The 13,073-nt window shown below is 33.7% G+C and overlaps 2 protein-coding genes and 1 pseudogene across 3 annotated transcripts; 2 read left to right on the top strand and 1 right to left on the bottom strand.

The window, feature by feature from the left end:
* Positions 1–2,141: 2,141 nt before the first annotated feature.
* LOC112775560 (uncharacterized) lies at positions 2,142–6,146 on the bottom strand. Its single transcript, XM_025819258.3, has 10 exons — positions 5,795–6,146; positions 5,318–5,385; positions 5,050–5,075; positions 4,167–4,257; positions 3,726–3,821; positions 3,577–3,645; positions 3,294–3,352; positions 3,075–3,197; positions 2,620–2,691; positions 2,142–2,539 (listed from the first exon to the last, which is right to left on the bottom strand). The coding sequence occupies exons 1-10, from the start codon at positions 5,891–5,893 to the stop codon at positions 2,475–2,477; spliced, it is 768 nt and encodes a 255-aa protein (XP_025675043.1). The 5' UTR covers positions 5,894–6,146; the 3' UTR covers positions 2,142–2,474.
* Positions 6,147–7,561: 1,415 nt separating this feature from the next.
* Positions 7,562–10,079, top strand: LOC112775559 (uncharacterized). Of its 2 annotated transcripts, none has more exons than XM_025819256.2 (3): positions 7,562–7,951; positions 8,047–8,349; positions 9,566–10,079. In XM_025819256.2, the coding sequence occupies exons 2-3, from the start codon at positions 8,110–8,112 to the stop codon at positions 9,836–9,838; spliced, it is 513 nt and encodes a 170-aa protein (XP_025675041.1). In that variant the 5' UTR covers positions 7,562–7,951; positions 8,047–8,109; the 3' UTR covers positions 9,839–10,079. The 2 variants fall into 2 exon arrangements, with proteins under 2 accessions (XP_025675041.1, XP_025675042.1); XM_025819257.2 differs by having other exon boundaries at positions 7,625–7,955.
* Positions 10,080–10,748: 669 nt separating this feature from the next.
* Positions 10,749–12,932, top strand: LOC112777440 (reticulon-like protein B11; annotated as a pseudogene).
* The last annotated feature ends 141 nt before the right edge of the window (positions 12,933–13,073 follow it).

The raw sequence follows: 13,073 nt of genomic DNA, 5'->3' as shown, positions 1-13,073 counted from the left end.
TTTTCATTTTCCATCCGTTTAAAGTTGAAAAGAAAAGATTATGGATTAGGGTAGTGGCTCACCAACTTGCATTGAAAGGTGTGGAAGAGTGTAAGTCGTTGAGTGACACCACCCACCTAATATTTGATTTGAAAGTGAAAATGAGACATTCTCTCTCAGCCACACACGTAGTTAGTTAAGTGGAACTGGAACATGCTTCGTAGCTTATACTACACTTTATAGCTTCGTATTCTTCGTTTGCATGATTGAAAACGTTTATTGAATCATGTAAAATTAGAGATTTAAAAATTTAATTATCAAATATAATAATGATAATAATAGTATTTTTTGTAAAATATATATTTTTCTAAAGAAATATTTTCTTTTTAAAAGTTAATCTTTTAACTATTTTTCAGAAAAAAAAATCACATTAGTTTATCGATTTTATCAGATTTTAACAAATTTTTTAGTCTAAACCAAAATGATCATATGAATAAGTTTTAATTAATTCAGTTTAACCAATTAATTTGATCTAATTCTCAGATCAATAATGATTATTATATTATGACGAGGCTGGTATTTTGTTTCTTCAATAATTGCCCAAGATTTAAATATCTCTATTACACAATATTAAATACAAGAGTCACCGCGAAAGTACAATGAGCATTAAATTAAGGGAAGTGCTAGGAGAACAATGAAAATTTTGAACAATATAAACAACTACCAATCAAATGAAAATACACTACACCCTAATTTAATGCTACTAATTAAATTTACTCTTTTAACCCTATTAATTCACATTGTTTACACATTGTTCAAAAATCTTATTGGTTACCTATACTTTTTCTTAAATTAAATATTATTGTTTTTTAATCAAATGTTTCACCAACTTATAATGTAAAACAAGTGTATGCACTCTTATGATATACGAAAAATATCTCCTAAATATTATTGTTTTTTAATCAATTTTTTTTTAGAAGTTATAATTTTATTTTATTTTAAAAAGATATTTTTAAAAAAAATAATTTTATATAATAAATAAACAAAACCATAATTTGATTAACAGATGCCATTTATGAAGATTCTTTCTATTATTTCTTAAGCACTTCGAGATTAAACTTATGGATCCACCCTTGGATGACCGTTTTGACTAACTATTTAAATTTTAGTTCTTACTTAAGCCAACTCTGATTTTATCCAACAATCAAGTTAGTTAATATGATTTATTTTCCCCCCATTCATGTAGCTGGTTGTATTTCGGAATCAAAAGGGCGCCTTCAATGCATTGTATCTAAGGCAAGCTTACCCCTTTAGGCTGTAGTCACTGGTATGTGTCCCAGAAACGACCATTTCTCTCCGTATAGGTGTAGCAACTTCAACTATGAATGACAATATTATATTATATAACGACGTGCATGTATGTCTCACTGGGCATTTGGCATTATTTTTTCCTTTTAACCTTTCTTAATACCATCTAATGATTAAGAGACAGCTTCATTATTGCATGACTTTATCTCTTGATATAAATTAGTCATTGCATTTCATTTCCTTACGCGACAATTTGTACATATTTTAATTTCACCTACTCCACACAAGAATAGGCAGAGAGTAACCTAAGGAAATATTTAGTCAATAAACTGCAACAGCCAACAACAATTAATATATTTCAGTTGCGCCCTGCCCGCACAATGTAAATGAGTTTTACATATGTATTCAATTATATATTACCACATCAATAAAAATAATTACTTTTAACAATGACCATGTCAATAATTATCTAAAAAAACTAATATGTGTATTTAATTATATATCACTACATCAATAAAAATAATTACTTTTAACAATGAACACGTCAATAATTATCTAAAAAAACTAATATAATTGAACGATGGTATATATTCTCTTTCAATAATCAACACGTGAATAATCATCTAAAGAAACTAATATAATTGATCGACAGTGTACACTCTAGTGCATCAAAATCAAACACTTTTTAATTTTTTCTAACCTTCCTCAACTCTAACAGTAATTACTTATTAGGACCAAAAGCTCAATGTCTATATGTCTATCTGATAGTGTCACACAATGGAAACATTTACCAATACGATGTTTGATCATGACAGGAGTATTTTACACACAATTATCAATCTATCATGTATGAATTTTGATGAAAATAAGAATATATTTAACATGAATGTTCTTTGTTAGCTAAAAGATAACAGATTGACAGAAAAAATTCATTACAATGGGTATATTCATTTTAACAAATATCTTTCTATTTAATACTGTAAAAAATACACTGGTTATCTTGAATTACTACAGATCCAACTTCTATTGGGTGGTAGGAGGCCTAAATTGAGACATTTCCAAGCTATAGCATTCGTCAAACAAACAATCAAACACTCATCCATGCCATGCCTTCTCATCTTGTAGTCTTAGAATACCCTAATAAGCTCAAGGACACTTGACAGGTCAAAAGTTGAAGCCGGAATGGATCATATTTGTCGGCTGAAGTACACATTCATGAAGTATCTAGAAGGATTGAAGCCACTCAAAATCACTGCAAACCGAAAATTGAGTTTATTGCGAGATTAACACAGCGTGAAAGAACAAAAATGACAGACGTATTTAAATACTTACAAATGGGAGATAGGACAATTACAACACCAATCGGGTAAAGGAAAAAGGTGGTCCTCTCCAAAAAGGGCAGAACTACAGCCATATACGTCAGTCAATTAGTTCACTATTATTCCCACTAATTCAAATTCAAGCTGAAATTAAATTCCTAAGAAACAAGTTTGCCACAAACATTCTTAACATCCAGTTATTCCGTCACCAGCAATGGAAACTACACTGAAATATATTGTAACATCCATATATAGAAAAAAAAAAGGACAGTCTGATGCACAAGCATCCTGTGTTAAAGCAGGGTCTGAGGAAGGGCCGCACTCAAAAGGTGTAATGTACACAGCTTAACTTGATAATTACATTAGTGACTATATATATACAATCCCGAAAGTAATAATCAGTTATTAAGCCAAGAACCTAAAATAAGAGAGACAGAGAGCAAGCAAGAGAAAGAAGAGTATTATTACCATCGTAACCTAAAAAATTTAGATAATGATAGTATGATGCGCCCACCATGAACAGTAGATTTGACAGCAAAACTGGAATGAAGCCATGAGCCACCAATAGAGGAGACAGAAAATAATGGATCACTGCCAAGGAACCAGAATTAGTGCCCCTCTAATGCGAGAAATATGGCTGCCAACATTATGACAGAATCTTATAACATATAAAGAGTAAGAAATTACCATATAGCAATACAAACATTGGGAAGAAAGAGTTACAATGCACATCAAATGCATACATCCTTCCATGAAAGAAAAAAATATCTAGTCAGCCACTAGAATATAATAAATAAAATCTGAGACAGGTGACCAATTAAATCCCATGCTTATCAATGATGTCAAGCCTTTAAAGAAGAAGTGTCAAATTAAGTTTCAAAAAAGATCAGGACATGCTCTTGAAATTGATGTATGCAACTAAATACTGTTAACATAGCAGGTAAGCAGGAAATAACATCCTGGACCTTACCATTCAACACGCTGTTCCACCACATAACTATTTGGAGCCTCTTCTCGAAGATAGGCATTAGTTAGGAACCTGTAGATTGCAGATCAGCTTTAATATCAAGATCTTAAAAAAGAAATAGATGTATTATTTACTTTTGGAAGTTTCCTTACCAACAAAAAGTAGCTAGAAATAACCCAGTCAAAAAGAAGTGGAAGAGCAATACTGAGAAGACAACAAAAATAGCATGTGCACTACTATGATCATACCTGAAAATAAATGGCAAAATACAGAAAAGTTAAGATTAGAACAGTGTAGCACTTGCTGAACTCAATAAGGAGGCAAATAATATAAGTCTAGAAACAAGTATTTTCAGATTTGCTAAGTCATACATTTCGAAATATAAAGCAACACACAGGTTCAATGAGCCTGTTTGCTGGTGCTTGTAAAGTTTTTCGAAACAATTACCCTTTAGCTGCATAGATGAAACACAAGGACTTTCATTTGTGATTATATGTTGATTTCGCATCACAATAGTTAAAACTTTTTATTTTTATTTTCCTTGCAATCTAATGATGATAAGACACCACCAGCATGGTGTAAGAGAAACTTACGCTGCACAATAAGCCAGAGTTGCAATGGCCACAAGAAGGCTGCAGATCACAACAAAAGCAGGGTCGTCACGTGCCCATTGGTTCTTGGTTTCTGATACCAAATAAGGCAAAAGAAACAAATTAAACACCTTTTATGAAACACAAAGAAATTTGCTCTTCAAAATAGATACTTATGTAAGAAATGGTTTCCATTTTTGTTCTGAAACAACTGTGTAATATATCACCAAATTAAGTTGATGACGAAACATCCTTAACAAACATCATTAAGGCTCAAGTTCAAAGGCATAGTGATATCTTCACTCAAAAGGCAGGTTAACTGTAAAATTATTAATTTTTACCCCATTATTACTGTGAACAAAATTGATCAAATTGCTAAAATGTACTAATAAATCTTAAGAGATACAACTAAAGGGAATGTAATAGAGGGATGAGACCCATATCAGTTGACATTCATAACACCCTCTGTTTGAGCAGCAATGTTGCCAAAGCCAGACCATGTGAGTGAATTTCAGGATTAAGAAACTTCAGCAATACATGATTAGATAAGATGGATAACATATCAGCATCATTTATCACTAAATGCATTTCTAACTTGTTACTTCATGCACAATGCTTTTATCAAGAGTTTACCGAGGATAACATCTATTTGTCATCCCCACACCCCAGATCCCAGAACATGTGAAATATGCATGTAACTAGCATAAGTGTTGCAGATAATAACCCAGTAATACACATGTAAAAAAGAAGCTTAATAAACATTGTTGGACTAATAATTTTCTATAAATATTTACGGCATGATAGAACAAGATAATCATTGAACTAATCATGATCTATAAATATTTACGGCAAGATAGAACAAGAAAATCATCAGAAGAGGACGTACGTTTATGATACTTTGTATGCTGGTAGCTGCATCCATTATCCAGTTCCACATCAAGTGCACCAAAAAAGGCAAACAGAAAAACAGGTAATTCAGAATTCCAAGCACATATACAACCCAGAACATCGGAATAAGTCTGTGTGTACACCATACAGTGGTGCAATTTGTCAAATAAAAGAGGGATCATACTGTTGTGGGAGCAGATCATGATAACAAAATGTGTTTTTAGCTATTTTAGAAGTGGAAAATTCTATATTTACTTAACACTTACACAACTTTTGGTGACGTACATAGATGAAGCATTTGCCAAAACGTATATTCGATATCCATTTGTCGCCACTACAATGCATAATCAAATCACAGAGAGAAAATAAAGAGTTAACAAAGTAGAAATTAGAACTAAAACATATATCAAGATATATAAATTTCCAGTGCGCTGTTTGGATTTCCGTATTAGAATCATAACACAGAATCCACAACAACGAAAGGCATACACACCTGCTTCATCGGACACAGATGAGCAGTGAATTATGACTATTCAATTCAGAAATTCAGAATCAAACCTACTTAATCGAACTATTTTAGAAGTCACAAAAAAGCACGAGTATTAGAGCTGAACCTATTCGGTTTCCCATGGCAAAAGTTGTTGGGGAAAACGTTGTATGGCATTAACAATGGTAGAATGAAATGTGAACTGGATCTTAGATATGAAAATTGGGAAGGAAGTAAGAGAGATGAGAGAGAGAACCTTGATGATTCTGCGGAGGTAGGGAAGGAGCATGGGATTAGGTCGAGAGGAAGAAGAGGAGGACGAAGCGCGTCCTTTCGAAGATGATGTGGGCAACATCCTTCTTTGCCTTCTTCACTGTTCACAACTCCTCCTCTTCTTCTTCTTCTTCTTCTTCTTCTACTTCTTCTTCTTCTCTTCTATTTTGCTATGTCAGCTCAGAACAGAAGTCGATCCAGGATTCTTTCTTCCCTGCGAAATTCGAATGGCGAATGCCAGCACTCTGATCTATGAATGAATCTCTCTCTTTCTCTTCTCTCCGGTCGCTCAAACTCAGATGCGAGATGGGCAGGGACCATATAGTAAAATCAAACTTAGTTACATGAACTTGGGCCCTCTACCGGATTCCACAGCACAAACAAACATAGGCCCAAAATTACTTTTTCCTTTTATGAAAAAATATAGGCCCAAAATGACTTTTTTCCTTTTATTTTTTGGTGACTTCTTTTTTCCTTTTATTTTTTTTTGGTGACTTCTTTTTTCCTTTTATGAAAACGAGCTAAGTGTTTTAGGAAATAAAAAAAAAAAGAAAAAGCGAAGTATCATTAATCCTACTGTAATGTTATTCAATTTGGGCTTGTTTGGGTGAGCTTTTGAGAAAAGATCTTTTTTTGAGTTATCTTTTTTTAAAAGATCTTATAGAGAAGTAAAAGTAATTTTATGTTTGGATATCTTATGTAAAAAGATCTTTTTATCTATCAATTATGTTTGGGTATAACAATATAAAAGTACTTTTTTGTTCATTTATTACACGAAAAACATCTTTTTTTTAAGGAAAAAAGATCTTTTAAAAAAAGATGTAAATTACAGCTTCTCAAAAAAGATCTTTTTTTTATTTTACTAGTGCTTTTACTTTTACTACTAAAAATTTGCCAAACACGTTAAAAAATAAAAAAAGATCTTTTTTCATTGAAAAAAGATCTTTTTTTAACAAAATAATGGCGCCCAAACAAAATTACGCATCCAAATTTTTTATTTAACCAAGTCAAACGAAGTTGAAATAATACAATTTAGATTCACATACCAAATTTATTTTAGCTAACACAAAAATATAAATAATTGAATTACATATACCGTTTACTTGATCTTCTTTTTTATCCTCCTCCTTTTTCTACATTTTTTTTTATTTTCTTCTTCCGCATTATTAACATCATCATTATATTCTTTTTCTTCTCTTTTTCAGTTCTATTTTTCTTTTTTTTTTCTCTCAAAAAAAAAAAAAAAACTAAAAGAGAAGAAAATAAAAAAATGCATAACAAAAAAAAGCTAAAAAAAAAAGAAGAATAAGAAGAAATCAAATAAGTTTTTATTAAAAAATTATTGTATTAAATTTAGAACTTTAAAAAATTTTAGTGTCAAATTTAAGATATTATTGTATTGTGATTAAAAAATTTTGATACTATTTTTATGTTTTATATTTTTTTAAAATAACTCTTCATCTTTTTTTCTTATTTTTATAATTCTTCTTGTCTTACACCTTTATAATTCTTCTTATTTCACCATCTAAAAAGAGTAAAAACAAAAAATAAAAAAGAATCAAACCAAAAAAAAATGAAAGGATTATACGACTTATTTTTTTTTTGGTTTTTCTCTTGATAATAAACACAAAAACTTCTAAAGAAAAAATTTATTTATATATTTATTTATTTTTTTAATTTAACAAAATCACAAATTCAGTAAAATTCAAATTGCTTAAAATTGGATCGGATTATTTGAAAAAAAAAAATCATTCGATTTCAACCGAAACACAAACAAACTTAGTATTTAAATTTGATGAATTTTAGAGTCAAAATCAAGCCAAATCGCACAGAAAATTCCCGTATTACTTAGGGGTAAGCACCATCGGCATTATCCAAAGGCGCCGCCTAGATCCGGTGTGTTTGGGCTAAAATTGGCCCGGCTTGATATCAGGTCAGAGTGTCAGACCCAAAGGTTAAAATTGCTATCCGGTCTATTAATTCAACCGGGCTAGGGTCAAGGCTCAGTCAGCCGCCCTCATTCTAGCCTCCATCGTAGCTTCTCGGTTCTCATCGCCACAACTCCGCAGCATCCATCGCATCTTCTCAGCTTCGCAAAATTTTTATCAAGATCTCCAAACTAGCAGAAATTTGTAAATATGCAAGTATCACTTCTCTATTTTTTTTGGTACATGATGAAGTAATATATAGTATATAGTCTGGATGATATTTATTGTTGTTTTGGTTACCATTTAGGTTTTGATAAAGACTAATGAGAGGAGCACACCACAACTATTAGGGTTTTGGTAAATTCCAGATATGTCGACGGGCAAACCCAAAGACGGTGACTTTCAGATGGTTGCAGTGCCTGGAAGCTCAAAACCGCCGCTAGCGCCATCATCTTCGAATGCCTTAGTGGAATACACAACACCGGTGACTTTCAAGGAGGAAGAGGAGGACCTGGAAGTCAAGCTACGCCGTATTATCGATAACGTCCCCGTGCGTGTCAGCAACACCTCCGGTAGTTCTGCCGGTTCTGGCTCCGGTGACTTCCATCAGGTACGAATGCTGTTTTCTGCATTTATTTTTTGAAATAAAGAAATAAGAACTTCCCTTGTGGTTTAGTTGTTTGATTAATGGTATTAGTGTTTATCAATGACAAATGATGCCCTCATATTTGTAGTAGAACTTGCACTAAGAATCTAAGATTCTTGATTCAGGAGTAATCAATACAAACTGTTTGATTCAATCTATATGCACAAACAGTAATTACAAAAGGACATGAGTGGGAGTAGGAAATTTTAGTTTTGGTTTGTGGATAGGGCTGCAGTAAATGAATCATGCCCCATTTTGGATTGTAACAAGATGACAAAAGCAGCATGAAGGGATGCTGCAACTGTATCTTTTGTTTGCCTATTAGATCACTGCATTATTCAATTCTTATGGTAGTGATAAGGAGGATGGATGCATAACTGAAACTTCTCATGCATGAGGCTCAGAAGGAACCATAATGAGGAGGATAGGTGCATAGCTGAAACTCCACATGTATGAAGCTCAGAAGCATGGTAGGGCGCAGAAGTTCTATAAGTTGAACGTTTATGCAAGGAGGCGAGGATTACTGTTAGTTTGTACTTGCAGGGGTTAGAATGGAAGGGGAGGGCTTAAAGTGTTCTGTATCAATTTTTCATTGTGACTAATAATTTTTTGCATCGAAATAGCACTTTTAAGAATGTATAACACTCCTATACCAAAAAAACAATATACAACTCTCCTATTTGGATAATTAAATCTCAAAGCTCAGTTTGTAAAACATATTGTGAAGTTTCATATGGATGTTTGATGCAAACTGATTGGCAAAAATGTTGATCTTGATCATTGCATGTTTGTTAAGTGAAGGCTACTAGCTCATTTGATGGGTGTTCTTGATTTTTCAAATGCAAATGACTTTTGAATCTTTTGGTTTCGAGTGTCATTTTCTATTGCACAAACTTTGTTAGTGCTTTTTAGCTTGCTTCTGTAATTCGTTTTTAAGCGACATTGTTGATGATGCTGATACATCATTTCTTGCACCTGAGATCTTGTCCTTAATTATGTTTTGGGCATCTGTCATCTGTTCACTGATTTTCTTGTTTTTCTAGTGTGATTGGGCCTACATAATATTGTAACTTATGAGAATTTAGCTGTTCTCTTATTTGTTATGAATCAATAACTCAGAAGGTGATAAATAATTTGTTCTGGTTGTTTTTTAATACTCTTCAAATTCTGTTTGCAATAGTATCGGCAAATGCGGCGTAAGGAGCAAGATCGACTTGCTAGGATGGAGGTTGACTACCAGAAGAGGAAAGAGCTAACAGAATTTAAAATGAGAAGGGAGGAAAGGCTAAAAGCTGCAGAAGAACGGACGGCGAAGAAAAGAGCAAAGCGTCAAAAGAAGAAGCAAAGGAAAAAGGAGAAGAAGATGAAATTAAACAGCGGAGAAGAGCAGCCAGAGAAAGAAGATACTTCAGATGATGGAGACTCTGATAAAGATGAAGAGGCAGCACCTTAGATGAAGCTTTAGTTGTACTCAAACACTTGAAATTTGGTTCAAGCTAGGTGGATTTTGACTTGAGGCCGAATTGATTTGTGATGTTGCATGGGTTTCTTTGTAAGAAGATCATGTTGCTTTGAGATTGACTGATTTTCTACGTCAAGCTTCTTCCCCCAAAACTAAAATTAAATTAGAATTGTATGTTTTATATTGTATAAACTAGCACAAAATTTAAGATGAAGTTTCTCTCCTGAACGAACATCGTTGTTTCAAAGCTCTGTGGTTAAAAGAAGCGTGCCACTTACTTGTTACTGATGTGACTAAATCATGCGTAAATAAGTAAAACCTTTAAGCATAAGCAAGCTTTGATATGGAAAGTTAGACGAACCAACTTGTCATACAACATATACTGAAAATTAACCATTAAAACAGCTATTTGCATGGAGTTTATGTTAAAAAATAAAAACTTAAAATACAAAATGCATATTAGAGATATGTAAAAAATAATATAGACTGATTTGGTGACTATACATGATATTTTTAACATCGTTATGGGTTATTATTATTTTTTTTTTGCACCAGAGTATCCATCAGGCCGGAAGCCTAATGAGTTAAGGAACACAGACCTTCGTCTATCTGTGCCAACTTGCATTGGTACAAGCCTAATGAGTTAAGGAACACAGACCCTCGTCTATTTGTGCCAACCCTCGTCTATTTGTGCCAACTTGCATTGGTACATCGTTATGGGGTTTTTATTTATGAGAGTTGATAGGAAAAAAATAGTTTAGTTTTGGGCCATAATTGCTCGTGGTCCATCAGAGAGACATTTAGGAGAATAATGGACTGAAGAAAGCCCAAGTGAGGCCCATCTTATTAATGGGCAGGTGAAAACGGACTTTCGTATTTCAGTGTTTGGTATTGGAAGCACCGAAGCACAGGGAGAAAGGCATGCGTGGGATGAGCAAAAACGGAAAGAAGAAAGAGCCACCGTAACCGCAACTGTATCTGTTAGTAACGTCTGAGTCTCCGCTGGTTGTTATACTCGACAGTCGCGACGTGCCACCACTCACTCACTCACTCTCCGTACAACCTTCGCCAATGGGAGAAACCACGCCTCGCCAACGCATTTCCGTTCACCACGCCCTCGGCGCTGGCCCAGGTTCTCTCTCTCTCTCTCTCTCTTTCTCTCTCGCAATCTCTGATTTCGTCTTCTAAACAAATCCAATTCCGCAATGGATCCTTCACTTCTGTTGCTGATAGTCAGGAAAACGATCTGTTCCTATAGCTCTGTTCCGTAACGATGCGATTGATAGATTTCTCCGTAGAAAAAATTAGAAGCTGATTGGTTTGTATTTCATGTGTTTCGGTTTGTGATTTGAATTCGTGGCAGTTGCCGATGTGTTGCTTTGGAAGAATTGGTGTGGCGCAGGTGTTGTTCTGGCTTCGGCTACCGCTTTGTGGTACCTCTTCGAACGAGCTGGCTATAATTTCTTGTCATTCGTGGCCAATGTAATATTGCTTCTCGTCGTTATTCTCTTCTTGTGGGCCAAATCTGCTAGAGTTCTTAATAGGTATCACATTTCTATTTCAATTTTTACGCTGAATCGTATCTGCTAAAATATCATTTCTATTGTTAATTTATGATATTCATGACTAAAAGTGATTTATGCTCTATTTACTGTTCTAATAAAATGTCCACATGGATTAATTTTAACTTATAAGAGTGCAGTGTTCTGAAATTTTCAGAGACATATTGTGTAGGTCTCATTTTTCAGTATGCTTTTTGTTTCATCTGAAATTGATTCTATGATTCAGGCCTCTTCCTCCTCTACCTGATCTGGAGATTTCTGAGCAAACCATTGCCAAGGTTGCTGACATGCTTAAAATTTGGATAAATCATGCATTGTCCATTGCACATGACATAGCTATCGAGAGGAATTTGCTCCTTTGCCTACAGGTATGCGGCTATAGTTTTCTCTCATCTTTTTGTATTGCCAAATTCAATGTGTTTAATTTTGGGATCAGTACTTATCGCGATAGTTCTGTATGTGAACATGTTGAATCAGGTTGCCTGTGCATTGTGGGTAATATCTTTTATTGGTGGTCTGTTCAACTTCCTGACTTTAATCTATATTGGTAGGCTCTCTACTTCTTTAGCTTTTGTACACGGATATTATATTTTTTACATAGTTTGCCTGCATTAATTTGCTGCTGATATTTCAATAATTTTCTTGATAGGTGTTCTTCTAAGCTTGTCAGTTCCTGTTTTGTATGACAAGTTCCAGGACCGAATCGATACTAAGCTGTACATGATAAATGGAATTATTGAGCCACATTATAGAAGGATTTCAAGCAAGATTCCAAAACTGTCAAACAAAGAAAAGAAGGTGCAGTAGGTAAGCAACATGTACCTTCATTTTTCATATTTGAACCTGATAGTTGTTAAAAGAGCAAATATTGCGGTCTTATTTTTGTAAGCAATTTATCTATGTGATGAAATGTTTCAATTTTTGCTATACCAAGTACAAACGCAATCTTATGTTGCTTCTACTGGTAGTATATACGCATAATGCTAGTTTGGTGTATGTTGATCATTTCTGTCCTTTTGTCTTACATCTCTCTGTTTTAAGCAGATGACTGTTTTGATTAATCATTTTAACTGATTTAACAATCATAACTGAGTTTTATAAGCAATATGAATGAAGCATTATGTTAAAAACCTTAAAATGGTTTACCTGAATTTTTGGGTTAACTTCTTCAAGTTTGAAATTCAGGGTGCACATGGACAAGCGAAGTCAATTTAGGGGCGTATAAATGAGTGCTTAACATATGAAGTACTTGAGGTTTTTCTTTAGCTGGGATGTTCTCGCTGTTTTAGTTGATGGTTAGATGGTATGGTAATTCTTGAGACGCAAGATTGACAAATAGCTGCAGCGTAGGTAATATTCTCTTCCAATTTTATATGGTACCTACCCATTGGAAGATGCTTTCTTTGGATTTTTTTAGTTGGGTATGTTACCCTTGTTATGCTTCACTTTGGAATAGATTACTGGATCAGGAAGGGAAGAAAAATAGAAAGAAAACAAAGGACATGGGAGAATTTGCCTATCTATTTGTTTCTTCACGATTGTAAGATTGGTTTTGACCACGAAAAGATTTTGATTAGGTTGGTATTTCGTTATATGATAATTACTGGAAGTATTTATCATCTTTTAAATCCCCCCCCCCCCCTCTTTTTTTTTCGGTTTATCAT

This window comes from Arachis hypogaea, chromosome 19 (assembly GCF_003086295.3).
Source record: "Arachis hypogaea cultivar Tifrunner chromosome 19, arahy.Tifrunner.gnm2.J5K5, whole genome shotgun sequence".
NCBI lineage: Eukaryota > Viridiplantae > Streptophyta > Magnoliopsida > Fabales > Fabaceae > Arachis > Arachis hypogaea.
The sequence above is the reverse complement of the archived record's forward strand: the minus strand, read 5'-3'. Positions and strand labels throughout refer to the sequence as shown.